At 47.4% G+C, this 20,206-nt stretch overlaps 2 protein-coding genes across 2 annotated transcripts; both read left to right on the top strand.

Moving 5' to 3' along the window:
- Positions 1-16,102: 16,102 nt before the first annotated feature.
- On the top strand, positions 16,103-17,298 carry LOC147971927 (uncharacterized). The gene is made up of 2 exons (XM_087524174.1): positions 16,103-17,210; positions 17,285-17,298. The coding sequence occupies exons 1-2, from the start codon at positions 16,379-16,381 to the stop codon at positions 17,296-17,298; spliced, it is 846 nt and encodes a 281-aa protein (XP_087380300.1). The 5' UTR covers positions 16,103-16,378.
- A 235-nt stretch (positions 17,299-17,533) lies between these two features.
- LOC147971926 (uncharacterized) lies at positions 17,534-18,300 on the top strand. The gene has a single exon (XM_087524173.1). It carries the CDS (start codon positions 17,671-17,673, stop codon positions 18,298-18,300), a length of 630 nt encoding a protein of 209 aa, XP_087380299.1. The 5' UTR covers positions 17,534-17,670.
- The last annotated feature ends 1,906 nt before the right edge of the window (positions 18,301-20,206 follow it).

Here is a 20,206-nt window from a genome sequence, read left to right as displayed (position 1 = left end):
CTAGCTAGGCATGATGATTTCAATGATGCTCTCATAAAAGATAAGACTTCTAACATAAAGAGGGCATCATGAAGAATATGACTAGCACATTTAAGTCTAACCCACTTCCTATGCATAGGGATTTTGTGAGCAAACAACTTATGGGAACAAGAATCAACTTGCATAGGAAGGTAAAGCAAGCAAAACTTCAAAATTTTAAGCACATAGAGAGGAAACTTGATATTATTGCAATTCCTACAAGCATATGGTCCTCCCTCATAATAACTTTTAGTAGCATCATGAATGAATTCAACAATATAACCATCACACAAAGCATTCTTTTCACGATCTACAAGCATCGAATTTTTATTACTCTCCTCATAAGCAAAATTCTTCTCATTCGGAATAGTAGGAGTATCATAAGAGACTTGAATACTATAAATTGTTTCCACGTTAAAGGACTAATGTTCAGAGAAAGGGTACTCATAATCATGACAAGTTTTATAAATATAATCATCACTACTCTTTATAGCATAAGTTTTATCACAATAATCATCATAAGTAGCAACTTTGTTCTCATCATAATCGATTGAAACCTCTTCCGAAATAGTGGATACATCACTAAATAAAGTCATGACCTGTCCAAATAAACTTTCATAAATATTATAAGATTCAACATCCTCCAAAATAGTGGGATCATTACTTCCTAAAGTTGACACTCTTCCAAACCCACTTTCATCAATATAATCATCATAGGCAGAAGGCATGCTATCATCATTATAAATTTGCATATCAAAACTTGGGAGACTAAAAATATCATCTTCACTAAACGTAGCATCCCCAAGCTTGGGACAAACATTAATTGTAGCAAATATATTCTCAAAAACATCATATTCATCAAACATAGCATCCCCAAGCTTGGGCCTTTTCATATCATAAGCATAATCACTCTCATCATTAATAGTATGGATAGCATCAATAGTATAGCAATTATCATATTCTTCCAAGCAAGTGCCAAAAAGATTTTCAAGATCATAAGAAGTATCATTATCTTCCACAATTATATTTTCATGAGGCACAATAGTAATAGGAGCAGCATTATTTGGGAGAGATATCTTTTTACCTCTCTTTCTTTTTCTTTTCTTCTTCTTCACCACATCATGTGTGGGTTCAATCCTCTTTTTGGAGCTCCTTATTAATGAGATTGGTTGAATAGGAGGCTCCTCCTCGTTACCTGATTCATCATAAGAAATAATAGGAGGGTATTGGGAAGTCTCTTCCCTTTCATTAGTGTTCTCTTCATCTTCTATTTGTTTTCTTTTCTTTATGTAATTGGCAATATAAGGATTTTCAATGCAATTCACCACACAATACATATAAATTTCCTCTAGATCAAATCCAAGAAGTTTATAACGGGCAAATTCTGGAAGATAGTTAGTTATACGTTTCATTTCTTCATAGCCCATAAGCAAACTAAGTTCATTATAATGTGCAAGGGAAATCAAGTCATCACAATTTTTGGACACGATTAGATCATGAAACAATTTGCATCGGATAGCTAAATGACCCCGTTCATTGCAAAGTCCAGAAGTACGGCCAAGAAAATTTAAATTTTCAGCACAATCATCTAGCCTTTCTTGCAACAATTTAGTTTCTAAGTACTTATTCCTCATGCAATATCTATCTTCCCTATTTGGTGTCTACTTACAAACCCAATGCACTCCACAAAAATTGACATGTTTATAGGAGACATTTTCATCATAACTAGTGCAATCACCATTAGTACTATGTATATTCAAGGGATTCATACTAACAACATTGCAATCATGCTCATCATTCAAATATTTAGTGCCGAACATTCTAATGCATTCTTCTTCTAGCACTTGAGCACAATTTTCCTTTCCATCATACTCACGAAAGATATTAAAAAGATGAAGCGTATGAGGTAGACTCAATTCCATTTTTTTGTAATTTTCTTTTATAGACTAAACTAGTGATAAAACAAGAAACTAAAAGACTCGATTGCAAGATCTAAATATGTACCTTCAAGCACTCACCTCCCCGGCAACGGCGCCAGAAAAGAGCTTGATGTCTACTACACAACCTTCTTCTTGTAGACGTTGTTGGGCCTCCAAGTGCAGAGGTTTGTAGGACAGTAACAAATTTCCCTCAAGTGGATGACCTAAGGTTTATCAATCCGTAGGAGGCGTAGGATGAAGATGGTCTCTCTCAAGCAACCCTGCAACCAAATAACAAAGAGTCTCTTGTGTCCCCAACACATCCAATACAATGGTAAATTGTATAGGTGCACTCGGCGAAGAGATGGTGTTACAAGTGGTATATGGATGGTAGATAATAGTTTTTGTAATCTGAAAATATAAAAACAGCAAGGTAACTAATGATAAAAGTGAGCGTAAACGGTATTGCAATGCTAGGAAACAAGGCCTAGGGTTCATACTTTCACTAGTGCAAGTTCTCTCAACAATAATAACATAATTGGATCACATAACTATCCCTCAACATGCAACAAAGAGTCACTCCAAAGTCACTAATAGCGGAGAACAAACGAGGAGATCATGGGGGTACGAAACCACCTCAAAGTTATTCTTTCCAATCAATCCGTTGGGCTATTCCTATAAGTGTCACAAACAGCCCTAGAGTTCGTACTAGAATAACACCTTAAGACACAAATCAACCAAAACCCTAATGTCACCTAGATACTCCAATGTCACCTCAAGTATCCATGGGTATGATTATACGATATGCATCACACAATCTCAGATTCATCTATTCAACCATCACATAGAACCTCAAAGAGTGCCCCAAAGTTTCTACCGGAGAGTCAAGACGAAAACGTGTGCCAACCCCTATGCATAGGTTCATGAGCGGAACCCACAAGTTGATCACCAAAACATACATCAAGTGGATCAATAGAATACCCCATTGTCACCACGGGTATCCCACACAAGACATACATCAAGTGTTCTCAAATCCTTAAAGACTCAATCCGATAAGATAACTTCAAAGGGAAAACTCAATCCATTACAAGAGAGTAGAGGGGGAGAAACATCATGAGATCCAAATATAATAGCAAAGCTCGCGATACATCAAGATCGTATCATCTCAATAACACGAGAGAGAGAGAGAGATCAAACACATAGCTACTGGTACATACCCTCAACCCCGAGGGAGAACTACTCCCTCCTCGTCATGGAGAGCACCGGGATGATGAAGATGGCCACCGGTGAGGGATTCCCCCTCCGGCAGGGTGCCGGAACGGGTCTAGATTGGTTTTCGGTGGCTACGGAGGCTTCTGGCGGCGGAACTCCTGATCTATTGTGCTCCCCGATCGTTTTAGGGTATATGGAGATATATAGGCGGAAGAAGTACGTCAGGGGGGCACGAGGGGCCCACGAGGGTGGAGGGCGCGCCCAGAGGGGTGGGCGTGCCCCCCTGCCTCGTGGCTTCCTCGTTGATCCCCTGACGTGCACTCCAAGTCTTCTGGGTTGCTTCCCTTCCAAAAATAAGTTCCGTGAAGTCTCAGGTCAATTGGACTCCGTTTGATTTTCCTTTTCTGTGATACTCTAAAATAAGGAAAAAAACAGAAACTGGCACTGGGCTCTGGGTCAATAGGTTAGTCCTAGAAATAATATAAAAGTGGATAATAAAGCCCAATAATGTCCAAAACAGAAGATAATATAGCTTGGAGCAATCAAAAATTATAGATAAGTTGGAGACGTATCAAGGATCACCGGGTAGGATTATGCTATGCGATGATACTTGGTTAACTTACCATCTACTCTCTTCTTCTACTGCAAGATGGAGGTTGCCAGAAGCGTAGTCTTCGATAGGACTAGCTACCCCCCTCTTATTTTGGCATTCTGCAGTTCAGTCCACATATGCTACTCCTTTTCCATTTGATACCAATGCATGCATATGTAGTGTAGCTCCTTACTTGCGAGTACTTTGGATGAGTACTCATGGTTGATTTGCTCCCCCTTTTCCCCCTTTCTATACCCTATTGTTGCGACTAGACGATGGAGTCCAGGAGCTAGACGCCACCGTCGATGATGACTCCTACCACACTGGAGGTGCCTACTACTACGTGCAGGCCGCTGACGACGACCAGGAGTAGTTTAGGAGGATCACAGGCAGGAGGCCCGCGCCTCTTTCGATATGTATCCCCGTTTGTGCTAGCCTTCTTAAGGCCAACTTGTTTAACTTATGTCTGTACCCAGATATTGTTGCTTCCGCTGACTCGTCCATGATCGAGCTCTTGTATTCGAGCCCTCGAGGCCCTGGCTTGTAATATGATGCTTGTATGACTTATTTTATTTGTAGAGTTGTGTTGTGATATCTTCCCGTGAGTCCCTGATCTTGATCGTACACGTTTGCGTGTATGATTAGTGTACGATTGAATCGGGGGAGTCACAAGTTGGTATCAGAGCCGACTGCCTATAGGAATCCCCCTTCCACACTCCTTGGCCGAAGTTGAGTCTAGACATTGCAAAACTTTTTACTAACATGGTTGTGTGTCTTGCGGGCCCACGTCGCCATTTGGGTGGTATTAGGATCTTTTACTCCTCGTCTATACTCTGGGACTCTGATCTCTCTTCTATTCAGGTTAAATGATTTTACTAATTCTGACTCTAGGTTCTCGTAACTACTTCTTCCGAAGAGCCCCTTATCATAGATGATCGCCTACTGCACCAGAAGATTTTGAAGATACTCTTCGATCATTCCCGAGACCCTTGTGCCCTCTGCCTTTTCAATTCCCTATTACCGATATATCCATATGGATAACGACATACACTTGTTGTTCATACAATTACTCTGAGTTTCTCATGTTATTACAAGATGCATTGAATTGATCTCCGACTCTTAAGAATCCCTTGTACCACTGCCTTGTAGTTCCTTGCCGCAGAAATACCCATACGGATAATTCCTCGCACTTATTGAGTATCCACTCATTCCCAGTTGTTCTTGTGTTCCCCAAAAGACTTCGAAATACTATTTGATCTTTCGAAAATCCTCAACAACCTGTTGTTATGGGAATGCTTGCGTACTTGCATTCCGGTTAATTCCATTGGTCTAGCAATTTACTTTAAAAACCTTTGTGATTGTCATTCCGATCCTTTTGATTCAACATGTGTGTGAATGCACACAATCATCAGTTGTTCCCTGGAATTTATCCTTCTGATTCAGACGTCATTCCGGACATGAGCTGGATCTCGACCAATCAAATTGTCATTGATTGTACCCCTAAGGCTATTCAGCTTATCCATCCCTAATCAGAGCATTGCTTCTGATCCCTTGTCTTGGAATTCATAATTTCTTTGCATTTGAGCTTTGAGTTATTCAGTTATTTCTATAATCCGATGCACTTGCATCCCTTCTTCCTTTGATAGAGTACCGATACTCACATCAGCTCTGCTGTAGACCACCAGACCTCTTGTTGGATTATTATCCGACAGTGTCCTTCATATTCAGATAACCTTGCGAGTCTTTCCACGGATATATAAAGCCTTTGGTAAATTATATCCTCTACTTTCTCAACCATGCTCTGTTTTCGAGCTGGTGGTATTTACTATTGAAGCTTGTGGTATATGTTTCCATGATACCCTGACGGGTTGAACCTATGCCTTCCTTAATATGTGTGAACTCGAAAGTTTTCATGAGTCATACTCTTCTGGTATTTTGCTAGATAAAATTTCAACACTACAACTTCTTCGAAGGTGAGAGGTGAATGGAAGGTTATACATTGAAGAAGTGGGAGTCGACCTTGAACTTTGTGTTCATGCCCATGGACATGATGTAGATCCTACCATAGAAGCTTCTTGTAATAATAACTATTTCGTTGATATAATATCATCTGGTATCTGTGAATTGATCCTATGCAATCGTGGTTCCGACCATATTTTCTCTTTGATCCCATTTCTCGGACAAGTTAAAGCACTTGGCTTTTGCAAGTCAATACACCAGTCCAACCTCTACCTTGATCTATCGTCGAGTATTACCCTCTGGTATCTTGAGAATATCTAAGAACTGTGATGCATCTTATGAGTCTTCATCAGCTATTATCTCTCACTGATTCCAATTTTCATGGGTTCTGAGTTGTTAGTCGCTCAAGAACACCGGTAAGTGAACCGGTTCCGCACTCTGGTTCGATAACTCTAAGTAATATTCGTTGCTTATGAGTTTAATAATCCTTCAAGCCATTCCTAGCCTGATCGACTATATCAGTATTGTGCTAAATTTCAACTGTGCTACTTGGTCCTTCTTTCCCGAGCACAATTTTCGACGATGAGCTAACCTTACGTCGATCTTCCCCCTCATATGATTTCGCCTTAAAAACAGCAAGCTTGATTTCGAGTTTGTGTCCTATCTGTGGCTCCAATAATCTTTTGTTGCATCAGTCCTTTTGCTTGATGCAGTCGCTGTTCAATTGCTTCTTCGTGGATCCTCTCGACAACAAATTGTCGTGATCATCATCAACATTTTGAATCCTTCCAGGATATCAATGGAATTCTTGATGATAAGTGCCATCCTTGTTCCTTGGTAATTTGAGTTACCATCAACAACATCCTTACCTTCCTTTCATCACAAACTTGTTCATGTTATGGATGAAACTTGCTATCCAGCTCGTATTATGATCTACCTTGAAGTATTACTACCTTTTTGTCAAGGATGTTGTGATAATTTCACCACCCCTTAAGAATTCTTGATAAAGTTATGCTACTTGCCATCACCATTCTTCTTGGTCCCCATGTTGTTTCTAACCGGAAAACCGACAATTGAACTATGATGTGCGACTTCAAAACTTCTAGTAACCCTATTGCTTTGAAGTTAATGGTCGATATTTCATTCTTAGACCGTTGGTTATCGAATCACCATTCTAACATTGATCATTCTACCTAAGCCCATATTTCGAGTGCACCGTTCAACCAATGTTTAATTGTGGATGTTTTCCTCGAACATACATCATTATATTGTACCGTTTGATCTGACAAATGTTTTCTCCTTGTTCACATAATTATGGAAATCCATCTTGTTGGAAATCTCGAGGATTGTCATTGAGTCCATCAGCCACCCCCTCATCCTATCTTTGGCTTAATGATGAACTCTTGTTTCGGAACTCGCTTCCATGGTTCATTTCCCAAGAATCTTACAATGTCATCTTATCAATTGTGTTGCACCTCTCTATTTCAGGCACCCTGCGTCTGAGGTATCCTGACACCAATCAAATCTGAATCTCGGTCAGATATGATGGTTGGAACATATTTCCAAGAGTTATAACGTTGGTCTTTATATGACCCGGTAAGGTGATGTCATGCTTAGCACACTGGGTTGGAGGACCTATTGTTATAGTTTCCTTTTTAGCAAGGTTAGCCATTCTTCCATGAGGATATTGTTGGACTTATTCTATGAGTTGTTCCTGATGGATCCTTTGTGTATCCAAAGTCCGATCTTTGATTGGAGACCATGCCAATGCTATCTCGAAGCATGTCTGTGGTATTCCGATTTTCAACAAGAACATTTGAAGCCAATGATAAATGTTTCCTGCTCAATTATCCAAACACCGTTGTATGGGTAATGTCATGAAATTTCTCCCCCTACCTAAAGAGTTTTCTACATTATATCCTGTCATGGATGTCATGCTCTACTTGTCCTTGGGAAGGATATACCCGTGAAATATGTGTTTAATCACATTTTCCTTCCCATTCTTCTGTTTAATCTGAGAATCACATTTTCCTTTCCATTGTTTTGTTTAACCTTTCTTGTGATCTATATGATACAAGCAATAATATTTCCCTGCTTATGTAAACACCTCGGTGTACAACCTTGTCAAGTATAACCCTATTACTATTGTTGATGACATTCCGTAACCACCGATGGATGAGAACTTTGCCTATTGGTCCGCCTCGTTCAACGAGCAGGAAAATGGTTCTCCTCGTCCCTCGCCCTTAGTACCAACGTTGTTGCCAACATAACTGACCGGTTATCCTCTAACATACCCTGCTAATTTAACCATGCAAGATGTCACCGCTCTTTCTACTTTTAAAACAACATGGTGGGCCCATAACCCATAGTTCCACAGGATCGAAACCTGACTCTCCTGTACACCCTTGTTTGCCATAGTTATTCCTCGTGTTTGACCGGGTCACCTTCCTAGAGATGATATATTCTGGTATCACACACAATACTTATTCCCGTGGCTCAAAACCCCTTTTTAGGCCCGGTTACAGGCATCAAATAATTGCCTATGCGCTTGAAACTTCTATTTTGCACCTTCTTACTTTACTCTCGATAATTTCTTAAGTTTCAATTCGAGAGATACTTTCCGCCACCTTCCCCGACATTATCTACCAGATAAGCAACCTTGTAGAGGTCCGTCCTTTCGAAGCCACCCCTTATCCTTTCCGTAAGTACGATGAAGATCCTGAAGAAAGGATGCGTACTACATCATGTTGACCTGAAGCAGAGAAAGGAAGACATCAAAGTAATGGATCGACCTCTTCGAGAAGGGCAATCAAGACCGAGAAGATTCGTTATAATTTCGTAACCAGATCTTTTCCCCTCACTTCCCCTCCTAAATCTCAGGACGAGATTTCTTGTAGTAGAGGAGAATTGTAACGCCCGAATAGTTAAGCTACAGTAACCTTCTGCTAAACGTTGCCACGTCAGTGGTATTACTGTTGCTAAACTTGCGAAGGTTCAAATCCTATCCAAATTCAAATTTAAATAAAGGCAAACATCAAAAGTTTTCAAACGTTAAAACTAAAATGTTCAAAATGGGACAAATAAATCCTAAGTCATAATGGTGGAGGAACCACATTTTTGTAAAAAGATTTAGTGCACTAAACTAATTAAAACAGTAGCTAACAGTAGCTAAAACCATTCATTAAATGCCTTTTATATTTTATAAAATACTAAACTATTTTGTTTGGGGTAAAACTTTTTGTGGCATTAGATTATGTTGTAACACTAAATTAGGGATCCACTTTATAAATTATAAAAATAAAATAGATTAAAAGTTAAAAGAAAACACGAAAAAGGAAAAATGAATAAAAACTAAAAGTCAAACAAAGAAAAAAACACTAGACCCCCTCCCCCCCCCGCCCCAAGTGGGCCGACTGGCCCAGTTGGCCAAAGCCGGCCTAGCTGGCCTGCCGAGCCGCCCACCACGAGCACCCTAACCCTAGCGCCGCTCTACTCCTCGCGCACGCACGAACCCCACCCCCCCACTCGTCTCGCACGACCCCCACTATCCCCACGAACCCCTCTCGCTCCCTCGTCTCCTTCCCCCGACCAGATCTGAAACGGGGCACGGCCCCATCGCCCCCTCGGCCTCTCCTCCTCCCTCGCACGGCACTGCCCCATTGCCGTCGCCGCCTGTAGTCCATGCCGACGCCGTCCCGCCCTCGACCTCCTCTTCGTCAGACTCCGCCGACCTCGCCTCATCCCCGCATCGCCCCCGGCGCATGTCGCCGTCCCCTTCGCTACCTCGCCGGTCATCCCCGGCTTCCCCCTCACCGGACCCCATCGAGCCTCGCCGCTGCTGGTCGTCTACACCGCCAGTGAGGCCCTGTGCCTATTCCCCCCTCTACCCTCTTCGCCCCCCGTCTGGTCACCACGGGCCGACCGCGCGCGCTCACCGTCGCCCCGCGCACGCTGGCTCCTGCGCCCGCGCGCATCGACTGCGTCCTCCCCGTGGGCGCCCGCTCCGTCTTGCCAGCGCTACGCCGCTACCGCTGCGGCTCGCTTGCTCCGCCGCAGCGTTTTGCCTCTTCCCCCGCTCCCTGCTGCGAGCTGCAGTTGGATGCCGGTAGCTCGTCCCGGCCGCGTCTCCCCCGGAAGGCCTCTGCCGCCCTGCTGTTTCCCATGCGCCCACAACCGCACCTGGCTGCTCCGCCGCGGCCTCGCGGGGCCCCGCTGCTCGCCCCGCCGTGGCCATAGCCTCGTCCGCCTCACGCGCCCCCACAGGCCGCTCGTCGACTACCCGGACCGCCGCCCCGTGTCCGTCCCGCGGCGGCCCTGCTGCTGCACCACGCCAGCACGCAGCTCCGACCCCTGCGCCGCTTCGGCCGCTCGTCGTTGTGGCCGCCGGCTCCCAGCGCCGTTTCCTCCATGTCGATCTGGGCGGGTACCCAGCACCCGCTCCAGGCACCCGCTAGCGCCGAACCCACTATGGCCTCGGGCCAATGACCTATGGGGCCCCGCCCCAGAACGTTTAATAAAAAAAGGGAATTTAAAATAATAATAAAAAATAATAATTAAAATAATTAAATATTTAATAAATTAATTAATTAAAGAATTAATTAACTTAATTGATTTTGGTTAATTAAACTAAAAACTAATTAAACTAATTAATCATGATTAGTTAGTCTAGTCAATGACGAACGGGACCCACACGTCAGTTGACCAATCAACACCTCTGTTGACTGCTGACATCATGCTGACATCAGCGCGCACTGTTCTGGATAATGTTGATTTAAAATAATTAAATAGATCCTAAAAATGATTTATATCTTTTAAAATTAATATAAAATAAATCGTAGCTCGGATGGAAAAACTTTGTACATGAAAGTTGCTCAGAACGACGAGACGAATCCGGATGCGCAGCCTGTTCGTCCGCCACGCATCCCTAGCATAGTGAACACGCAACTTTCACCCTCCGATTCATCTGTCCGAAAACACGAAACACTGGGGATATTTTCCTGGATGTTTCCCCCTTCACCGGTATCACCTCATACCGCGCTAAGGCACCCCTAGCACCGCTACTTGTCATGTCATGCATCGCTATGCATTTGTTTGCATTATATTCATTGTTTCTTCCCCTCTTCTCTCCGATAGACTACAAGACTAACGCCGCTGCTGGTGCCCCGATCGACTACACTGTTGACGACCCCTCTTTCTTGCCAGAGCAACCAGGCAAGCCCCCCCCCCCTTGATCACCAGATATCGCATATTCTTCCCTTTACTGCATGCATTAGAATAGTGTAGCATGTTACTGCTTTCCGTTAATCCTAGCCTGATGCATAGCCTGTCATTGTTGCTACAGTTATTGATACCTTACCTGCAATCCTAAATGCTTAGTATAGGATGCTAGTTTATCATCAGTGGCCCTACATTCTTGTCCGTCTGCCATGCTATACTATCGGGCCGTGATCACTCGGGAGTGATCACGAGCATATACTTATATACATATTATATGATACTTGTGGTGACTAAAGTCGGGTCGGCTCGTAGAGTACCCGCGAGTGATTCACGGATTGGGTCCGAAAGGACGTTTGTCCCGACGGCCCTCTGAGTGGATCTTTGTGGCGGAGCGACAGGGTAGGTTGAGACCAACTAGGAGAGATGTGGGTCTGGCCCTGGTCGGTGTCCGCGGTTATTTTAAAATAACACGCTTAACGAGATCTGGGTATTTGATCTGAGTCTGGCCACTGGCCTATACGAACTAACCAACTACGCGGGAACAGTTATGGGCACTCGACGTCGTGGTATCAGCCGAAGCCTTCGTGACGTCAGCGACTGAGCGGCGCGCGCTGTGTTGGACTGAAACGTCTGCTCTTGTATAAGGGAGGCTAGGTCTGCTCGCCGGCCGCGTACGCAACATGCAGGTGTGCAATGGGCGATGGGCCCAGACCCCTGCACCATAGGATTTAGACCAGTGTGCTGACCTCTCTGTTGTGCCTATGTAGGGCTACGACGTGTTGATCTTCCGAGGCCGGGCATGACCCAGAAAAGTGTGTCCGGACAAAGGGGATCGAGCGTGTTGGGAAATGTGGTGCACTCCTGCAGGGAAGTTGATCTATTCGAATAGTCGTGTCCCTCGGTAAAAGGACGACCCGGAGTTGTACCTTGACCTTATGACAACTAGAACCGGATACTTAATAAAACACACCCTTCCAAGTGCCAGATACAACCGGTGATCGCTCCCTCACAGCGCGACGAGGGGAGGATCACCGGGTAGGATTATGCTATGCGATGATACTTGGTTAACTTACCATCTACTCTCTTCTTCTGTTGCAAGATGGAGGTTGCCAGAAGCGTAGTCTTCGATAGGAATAGTTATCCCCCTCTTATTCCGGCGTTCTGCAGTTCAGTCCACATATGCTACTCATTTTTCATTTGATACCAATGCATGCATATGTAGTGTAGCTCCTTGCTTGCGAGTACTTTGGATGAGTACTCATGGTTGCTTTGCTCCCCCTTTCCCCCCTTTCTATACCCGATTGTTGCGACCAGACGATGGAGTTCAGGAGCCAGACGCCACCGTTAACGACGACTCCTACCACACTGGAGGTTCCTACTACTACGTGCAGGCCGCTGACGACGACCATGAGTAGTTTAGGAGGATCTCAGGCAGGAGGCCTGCGCCTCTTTCGATATGTATCCCCGTTTGTGCTAGCCTTCTTAAGCCAAACTTGTTTAACTTATGTCTGTACCCAGATATTGTTGCTTCCGCTGACTCGTCCATGATCGAGCTCTTGTATTCGAGCCCTCGAGGCCCTGGCTTGTAATATGATGCTTGTATGACTTATTTTATTTGTAGAGTTGTGTTGTGATATCTTCCCGTGAGTCCCTGATCTTGATCGTACACGTTTGCGTGTATGATTAGTGTACGATTGAATCGGGGACGTCGTAGGTGATTTGTTTTTCATGAAACGTGAGCTGGTCAAACCTTAGTGTCGTGAGTACGTGTGTGACGGGCGCCGTCTAAACCCCAGCCATGTGGCATCTGACAGTGGGATCCATATGTCAGATTTTGCATCAAACTCGTCTAATCAATCAATCGGCATTTTTTGAAAAGTGTTAGTACAATGGTGGTGGTTTTCGAGTTAGGGTCCTCTATCGTGGTGCTTTTTTGTGGTTTATTTGTTTGATACGATGTGTTCCTGTCTACCTACAGTATTAATTTGTTCGTTTCACTATCCACACAGTTTTTTTGAAACACAAACTGACTTTATTATTGTCCGAATAAATTACTCCGTGGGATGGGTCGTGGTGGTTGGTAAATCTTGATCAACATTTCGTCATTCCGTGGAGTAACTGCTAAGGCCTGATTGTTTCAGTTCTAGTTGGCTTTTGAATCACTCGTGGATTCGCTTCACTAGCAAAGTTACAGAATCAGCTTTGTCGCTGAAGTACACTTAAACGTGTTTCAGGCAATTGTATTGTGGCATGAACAAGCCTCACGTAGGCATATATCCCCTCGCGTGGCCTCTTTTGGACTAAACTGATCACCACTGTGTTATCATTAGTGCCAAGTTTAGTGGGTCACTTTTGCCATTTTACTAGTTGATGGATGGAATTGCTGTACATCCTCACCAAGTTGATGGATCCACCATGTAATTTTCTCGATAAACTGCATCAATGTCGCTTGTCCTCTTACATTTGGAAGGATGGGGGACACTGTGGGCAATAAGATTTGTCAACGGTGATGCTCCACGCCGTTCTCCCTCTTTGATGAGTTGTCGTAGAGTTTAGATGTGCTAAGTCTTAGCGTGTGGGTGTTTAGTGCTGCGGTGCTTGTAGCTGGTAGAGTAATCGTGTGCGTTTTGCGTTTGCCGAATATCTCAGGATCAACTTTATAAGAGGGCTACCTCATCATCTTATATTGGCCGGCCGTGTACTTTCGGTTGCTGCTTTATATATAACATGGGATGAAAACCTGTTCCGAGGAGCAATAAGATTGTCTTGCCTCTTGTGTAGTATGTTGTCCTGTTTTGGACTCAAGATACTAATCTCTCATGTTACTACTACTTTTTCTTTCAAATCCGAGCCGTAGAACAATTGTTTTATATGTAATTTTCATTAATATAAAAGTAATATTTACAGACAAGAAAAGCTGGTGACTGATATACAGAAATGTTGTGCTACTACTACTTTTTTTTTGAGCATCAGTACAGACACAAGCGCTCATATACACGCGCATACACTCACCCCTATGAACGCACACACACACACCCTACCCCTATGAGCACCTCCGAGAGACTGAGCCGGCATATCATCTTGAGATTTACGAAGTCACCATAGGCGCCTCGTCGTTGACGGGAACGTCTCCTTCCACTAAAAGCGTATCGCCGGAAATCCTGAAATAAATCCAGGAATAATGCGAGCACCAGGATTTGAACCCTGATGAGTTAGGGATACCACTATCCACCTAACCAACTCAACCACAGGTTGATTCGCTGTGCTACTACTACTTGTTTGGTGTGACTGATATGCACGAATGTTGTGTTTGACTGAGTGAAGTAAAAAATGTGTTCCCCAAAAAGAAAAGAAAAAGGTAAAAGATCTGGTTTCGATGAAAATGTCCAGATCTTTTCCCAGTGTCAGTTGTAGCTGCCTGCAAGCCGAGTTTGAAGAATCACGCACAATATGTCCTCTTGGTTCTTGACGGTACGTACATAGGCAGATCGTCCTTGCTGATTTGCAGTCTCCAACAGAAAATATTTATGCAGTTGGGCCATACATTCCGACCTCCCTCCGTATATATTAGAAAGAAGTAAAGAACCTAGGCAAGAATCCATCTCTGCACCCGAGCACCTAAAAAAGGAAATTCCTGCTCCCGAGCAGTAAATAAAAACTAGAAAATTCAAAAAAATGATTTTTTTTTGCATTAAAGATGTCTAGTGCGTGATGTCCGGACAAAAATTTGTTCTGTTTGGACATCTGAGGAGCTTCTGGCAAAAAAGAGAAAATTGGTCTGAATAATGCGTGCACAGTAAACTTACTGACAAAGCCGAATTTTGTCTTTTTTGTCGCGCGCTTCTCGAATGTCCGAACTCCACCAAATTTTGCACGAACATGACGCACACGAGCATCTTGTTTGCCAAAAAAATTCAGATTTTTTTTATTTTCTATTTTTAGCGATTTTTGGATTTTGCCTGGGCTCATGTGAGCCCGGGAACAGTGGCGGAGGCAGCAGTAATGCTACAGTTACGTAGAGATAGCTACGTACTTTACGTAATTAGCAACGTGGCTAATGATCATTGGGGAAGGGGCCCAGCCACCTGAAAATCAGGGGGGGAGGGGGCAGAGAAGTATATTTAGGAAGATTACGTAAACCCTTTCGTAGCTGTACGTGGATATATAATTATCGGTGGAGGCAGGGGGTGCTGGCAAGGGCCTTGGCCCCCCTTATGCTCTTATAAATACAACTATATAGGTTGCTAATCCTTTATTTGTCAAACAAAATTAGCAAGGTTTAGATGATTTGGTCCCATCTAACATTATATGACATGTTTGGCCCCCTCTATATTTTGTTTCTGGCTCCGCCGCTGCCCGAGAGCAGAAATGCGTGGGGAGGGGATGTGAATTACTTATAAATTTATAGGGTATTTCTTCCCTTTTTCCTGGATAGATGTCCATGAATTATCTGATCTGATTAACGCAGCGGTATTATTAAAGATTCAAAGGGGTGTTCAAAGAAAAAAGATTCCAAGAGAAGACGCGAATTTAGATGTAAGGCCTAAAGAACTTATTACAGTGATGTTTAAGCAAAAAATGTAGACTAGAGCTTGCACGTTGACAAAAACTGGAACCCCCCAGTGATCAGGATGGCTCGCTCTCGCGGACGCGACCGCCCCAGCCCTGTAGCCCACCAGCCCCTCCCGGCGGCAGCCGCTCCGGCACCCCCGGCCACCTCCCTGTGCTTGGCCTGGCCAGCGCTGCAGGTTCCTGCCCCGACCGCGCTGCTCTGGGGCATTCCCCCCCGCTCTGCTCGGGTCCGCCTGGACCTCCAGCTGCGCTGGATCTGGATCGGGAGTTGGTCACTCCGCCGCCGCCGCCGCCGGGGCGGCCCGCCTCTGCCCCTGGGGAAGTGTCGGTGGTGCTGGAGACCCCACCTGAGCAACTGCGCGTTGCTTCGGCCATTACTGCTCGCCGCGGTGCTCCTCTCTTCAATGCCGCGTCTGACGAGCGGGCGGCGCCCAGCAACAAATTGGGTGGGTGGCTCAATTGCTTCCGAGGGGAGGAGGCGGGCGCAATGGGGAGGCATTCATCTCGCGCTGCGCCCGCGGGGCTCGAGGCCCCTGACATGGAGGGATGGGTGGCCGTCACGTCCCGTCGGCCGCGCCGGCCGGCTTTGCCTGCTGCGCCATTGATGCCGCGGCAGCCCCCTCCCGACTGGATTAAAAACCTATGCTTTCGATGCCTGAAGCCTCGCCATCGCCAAGCGACTTGCCGCAACCCGATCACTTGCAGGCGTTGTTTCCTCCCAGGCCACCGCGCTAAGAGCTGCACCAACAAGCCGGCGCCGCATCTTCGTCCGGGCGCCCACAACTCGCTTCCTCATCGCCCTGCTCCTCCTCGTGGGGGCCCGGCCGCTTCCTCACACCCTGCCGCTCGCCCCCGTCCCCTGGAGCCTCCCCCACCATCATAGGGAGCCATGGCGTGGGCTGGAGACCACTCCCAGAGGCCGGCCGAGGTGTTTTCGGTGATCCATGGCTCGCCGGCCATGCACCAGGAGGCGGCGCTCCTCGGCTCGCACGCGATGGTCGCTTGGCTCGACCGGGACCTGCGGGCAAGTACGCAAGACATCGCTACGGCTATCGCCTCCGAGCTGGGCGCGCTGCGTGAGGATGTCTCCGTCGTCAAGCACTTCCCAGAGGCCTTCCTCGTCCGGTTCTTCCATCGGCATCATTGCGTCAACGCGACCGGGCGCCGAGACCTGCCATTCAGGGAGACAAGGCTGCAGATGCGCCCCTGGAGGCTGGAGGCACACTCGAAGACCGTCGATCTCCTTCATCACGTCCGCCTCTGTCTCGACGGGCTCCCGCTACAGGCGTGGGACGAGCAGGCTGTGGCACAGGCCATTGGCTCGAGCTGCTCGATAGACTACATCGAGCCTGCATCGAAGCTCAAAACAGACTGCGAGGTGCTGGGGGTGTGGGCCTGGACGGCGTCGCCGGCCAACGTACCTCGTGTCAACTGGGTGACCTTGCCGGCTCGCGCTGACGACCAACCATCCTTTGGGCGTCGCGGACTTGAGCGTCGGGTGATCATTCACCTGGCGATTCACGAGGATCCAACGCAAGGGCCGCAAGTTGTGTCCCAAAGGTACACCTGGGTGAAGGACGTCGTCGACGGCGAGCGGATCATGCGTGACCCACAGGAGCGCATCTCCCGCCCCGTCGACAACCACAGGCGCGACCGAGATGAAGATCAAGATAGGAGGTGGGATGACAGAGACCGCCGGGGACGCGATCGCGATGGATCGCGTAACAGAGAAGGATGGGGCGCCCGTATCAGGTGCAGCCTCTCTCGCCAGCCTCAGAATGCATCACGCGACCAGGGGCGCGGTGCTGACCGCGGTGGACGTCGGGAGGAAGGTGGACGTGACCGCGATGGTCGTCGCCGCGGCGCTGACGGGTCGTTGCCTGATGCCAGGCCGACGATCGACGCCGCGCCTGCTGTTCTGCTCGGCTCGGGCTCCTCAAGCTTGGTTGTGGACCGCGCCCTGGAGATGGCGCCATTGTCGGCTCCACCACTGGCTGCTGGGCGTGGCCGCAGCCTCACCCGGCACCACTCGCCATGTGCTGCTCGTCGGCGATCCCAGGAGCTTCTGACACTGCCAGCCTCGCCCCCCTGTCGCCAACAACAGTCCTCCCCCCTTCGCCGCGGTCCACAAGGAATGAAGCCCGGTCTGTCGCGCTTCTGCAGACAGAGCCAAGCCAGCCAATGCTCGAGCTCTGCTCCCCCACAATGCTGCTGCTGCCATTGGCTTCGCCTGCCAGGCCGCCTGGGTTCGAGGCCTCTCCCACTCCGCCGCTGGTGTCCAGCGGTCCTCTGCGGCGCACCCCATCTCCGGTGCAGAGGAGGAGGGCTGATGCTGCTACCTGTGCGGTGGGGCTTCAGTGCCTCGCACCGTTGTTCGAAGACCGTGAGGAGTCCATTCTTCCTGCTCCTGCGGCGACCCCTCCTCGGGCCCCTGCTGCTCGCCGCAAGACGATGGCCGGGGTTACCATCTCCAGGGTTGGGGGCACCCTGTCCATCCACAAGACACGGCCGGCCAGTCGTGCCAAAGCCAACGCCGCGCCGGCTTCTCGTGCGGCCGAGTTCCTCGTCTGCCGCTCTCTGGGCATCATCAAGGATGGTGAGGACGTCACCTCGGCAGCTCTTGATGCCTTTGCCGAGCGTTTCAAGGAGGAGCTTTCGCCGGAGGTGATCGCAGACATGCGCAGGCTCTTCAAGTTGGATGAAAGCAACGCCCAGGCTGTTGAAGATGCCCTCCTGGTGCATGGTGGAGGAGGAGCGCTGGACCTGGAGAGGCCCGGTGAGGAGGCAGCGCTACAGCAGACGACCAACTGAGCTGCAGTTCAGGACCTGAGGGAGTACTGTGATCAATGATAGTACAACATGTTAAAACTCCAGGGGAAATTAGTGGTGGAGTTAAGTCTATGTTCAGGGGTATCCTCGTTGTGTGTTTTGGCACAGAACCATGTATCAGCTGCGTGTGTCCAAGGGTTGTGTGTGTTCTGGCACTGGGAATTGTTGGCCCTTGTGCTTTTCTGTATTATGTGTGGGCTGCGGCTCCTCTATTAGCAAATGTGTTTGCTGCTGCTCGTTCAACCGCTGTCTGCACTGGGGCGATTGATGTGCTTGCTCATCAGTGGCCTTGCTTCAGGGATTCCTTGGTTTCATCATGTTAGCACAACCGATAAATTTTCTGAGCTGAAATGTTCGGGGCCTCAACTGCCCGGACCGTCGGTCCACGGTCAATGCCACCATCGCCTCCTCCTCTTGTCATGTGGTCTGCCTTCAAGAAACGAAACTCGACAATATCGACCAATTCACGGCCGCCTTCTTAGGGGGTCATCGGTTGCGTAGCTTTGCGCAACGACCGGTGAACGGTACCAGAGGGGGGATCCTGCTGCTCTGGGATGATCTCCTAGTTGAGATATCCAACATCACTACCACAACTTTCTGCATCTCCGCCATGGTCCGTGTTCGCGAATCGGGGGCAATATTTAAAGTAACATCTGTCTATGGTCCTACTGACCCCGCCCTCAAAGACGCTTTCTTTGCCGAGCTCCTTGGACAGAAACCGCCGGTGGGGGTGTCTTGGCTAGCCTGTGGGGACTTCAACCAAATTTATCGGGCGAGGGATAAAAACAAGAGGAATGTGAACCGCAGTAGGATCAACCGTTTCCGGGCAGCGCTCGATAGCTGCGAGCTCAAAGAGATCCATCTTCAGAACAGGAGGTTCACCTGGAGCAACGAGAGGCAAAACCCAACGCTGAGCAAGCTTGACTCCTTCTTCTGCAACGCCGAGTGGGACACAACCTTCAACACGCATGTGCTCCACGCCCTCTCCTCGTCCCTCTCCGATCACTGTCCGCTTTTGCTCGCCGATGATAAGGGGCCTAGGCGGCCTAAGACTTTCAAGTTTGAAAACTTCTGGGTCTCCATGCCCGGTTTCAGCGAGGTAGTCCAAAAGGCATGGGATGAGCATGTTGATCACACTGAGCCCTACATCATCCTCTTCCACAAGCTCAAGAAAACGGCTCTTCGTCTGTCGCAATGGAGCAGAGGTCTCTTCTCTCGAGCCAAGGTCCATCTCCAGGCTGCCCTTCTGGTGATTCTTCGCCTTGACATTGCACAGGAAGGCAGGCAATTAAACACCGAGGAGCTTGACCTTCGGGCTAGGCTTAAGCGGAGGGTAATAAGCTTGGCCGTGCTTGACAAGGCACGCAAGAAGCAGTGTGCTCGCATCTCAAACATCAAAGAGGGTGATGCTAACACCAAATTCTTTCATAGACGGGTCAATGCGCGAAGGAGGAAAAATCATATCCACAGAATCATGAATGATCATGGATGGGTGACTGAGCACGAAGCAAAGGAGAAGATATTCCATGAGCACTTCACGCATGCAATGAGAAGAGGGGATAGGAGTACCAATGACTTCTACTGGGAGGAGCTTAACTTGGAGAAGCATGAGTTTCAAGGGCTTGACTACCCCTTTACCGAGAAGGAGGTAATTGAGGCGATCAACGACATGCCTAGTGACAAGGCTCCCGGGCCGGATGGTTTCACGGGTGCTTTCTTCAAGAAGTGTTGGGACACCATTAGGCATGATTTCATGAGGGCGATCGACCGTTTCGACCCCCTCCACTCAACAAATCTGCATTGGCTCAATTCCGCAAACATTGTGCTCCTACCGAAGAAGGAAGGGGCGGAGAGGGTCGTCGACTATAGACCCATTAGCCTCATCCAC

The sequence above is a fragment of the Triticum urartu genome, chromosome 5A (genome assembly GCF_056163025.1).
Source record: "Triticum urartu cultivar PI428250 chromosome 5A, HENAU_Tu73, whole genome shotgun sequence".
Taxonomy (NCBI): domain Eukaryota; kingdom Viridiplantae; phylum Streptophyta; class Magnoliopsida; order Poales; family Poaceae; genus Triticum; species Triticum urartu.
The sequence above is the reverse complement of the archived record's forward strand: the minus strand, read 5'-3'. Positions and strand labels throughout refer to the sequence as shown.

What these genes read in the sequence shown, in the direction of transcription:
- LOC147971927 (XM_087524174.1), top strand. Translation starts at nt 16,379, where the DNA reads ATGGCGTGGGCTGGAGACCACTCCCAGAGGCCGGCCGAGGTGTTTTCG.
- LOC147971926 (XM_087524173.1), top strand. Translation starts at nt 17,671, where the DNA reads ATGCTCGAGCTCTGCTCCCCCACAATGCTGCTGCTGCCATTGGCTTCG.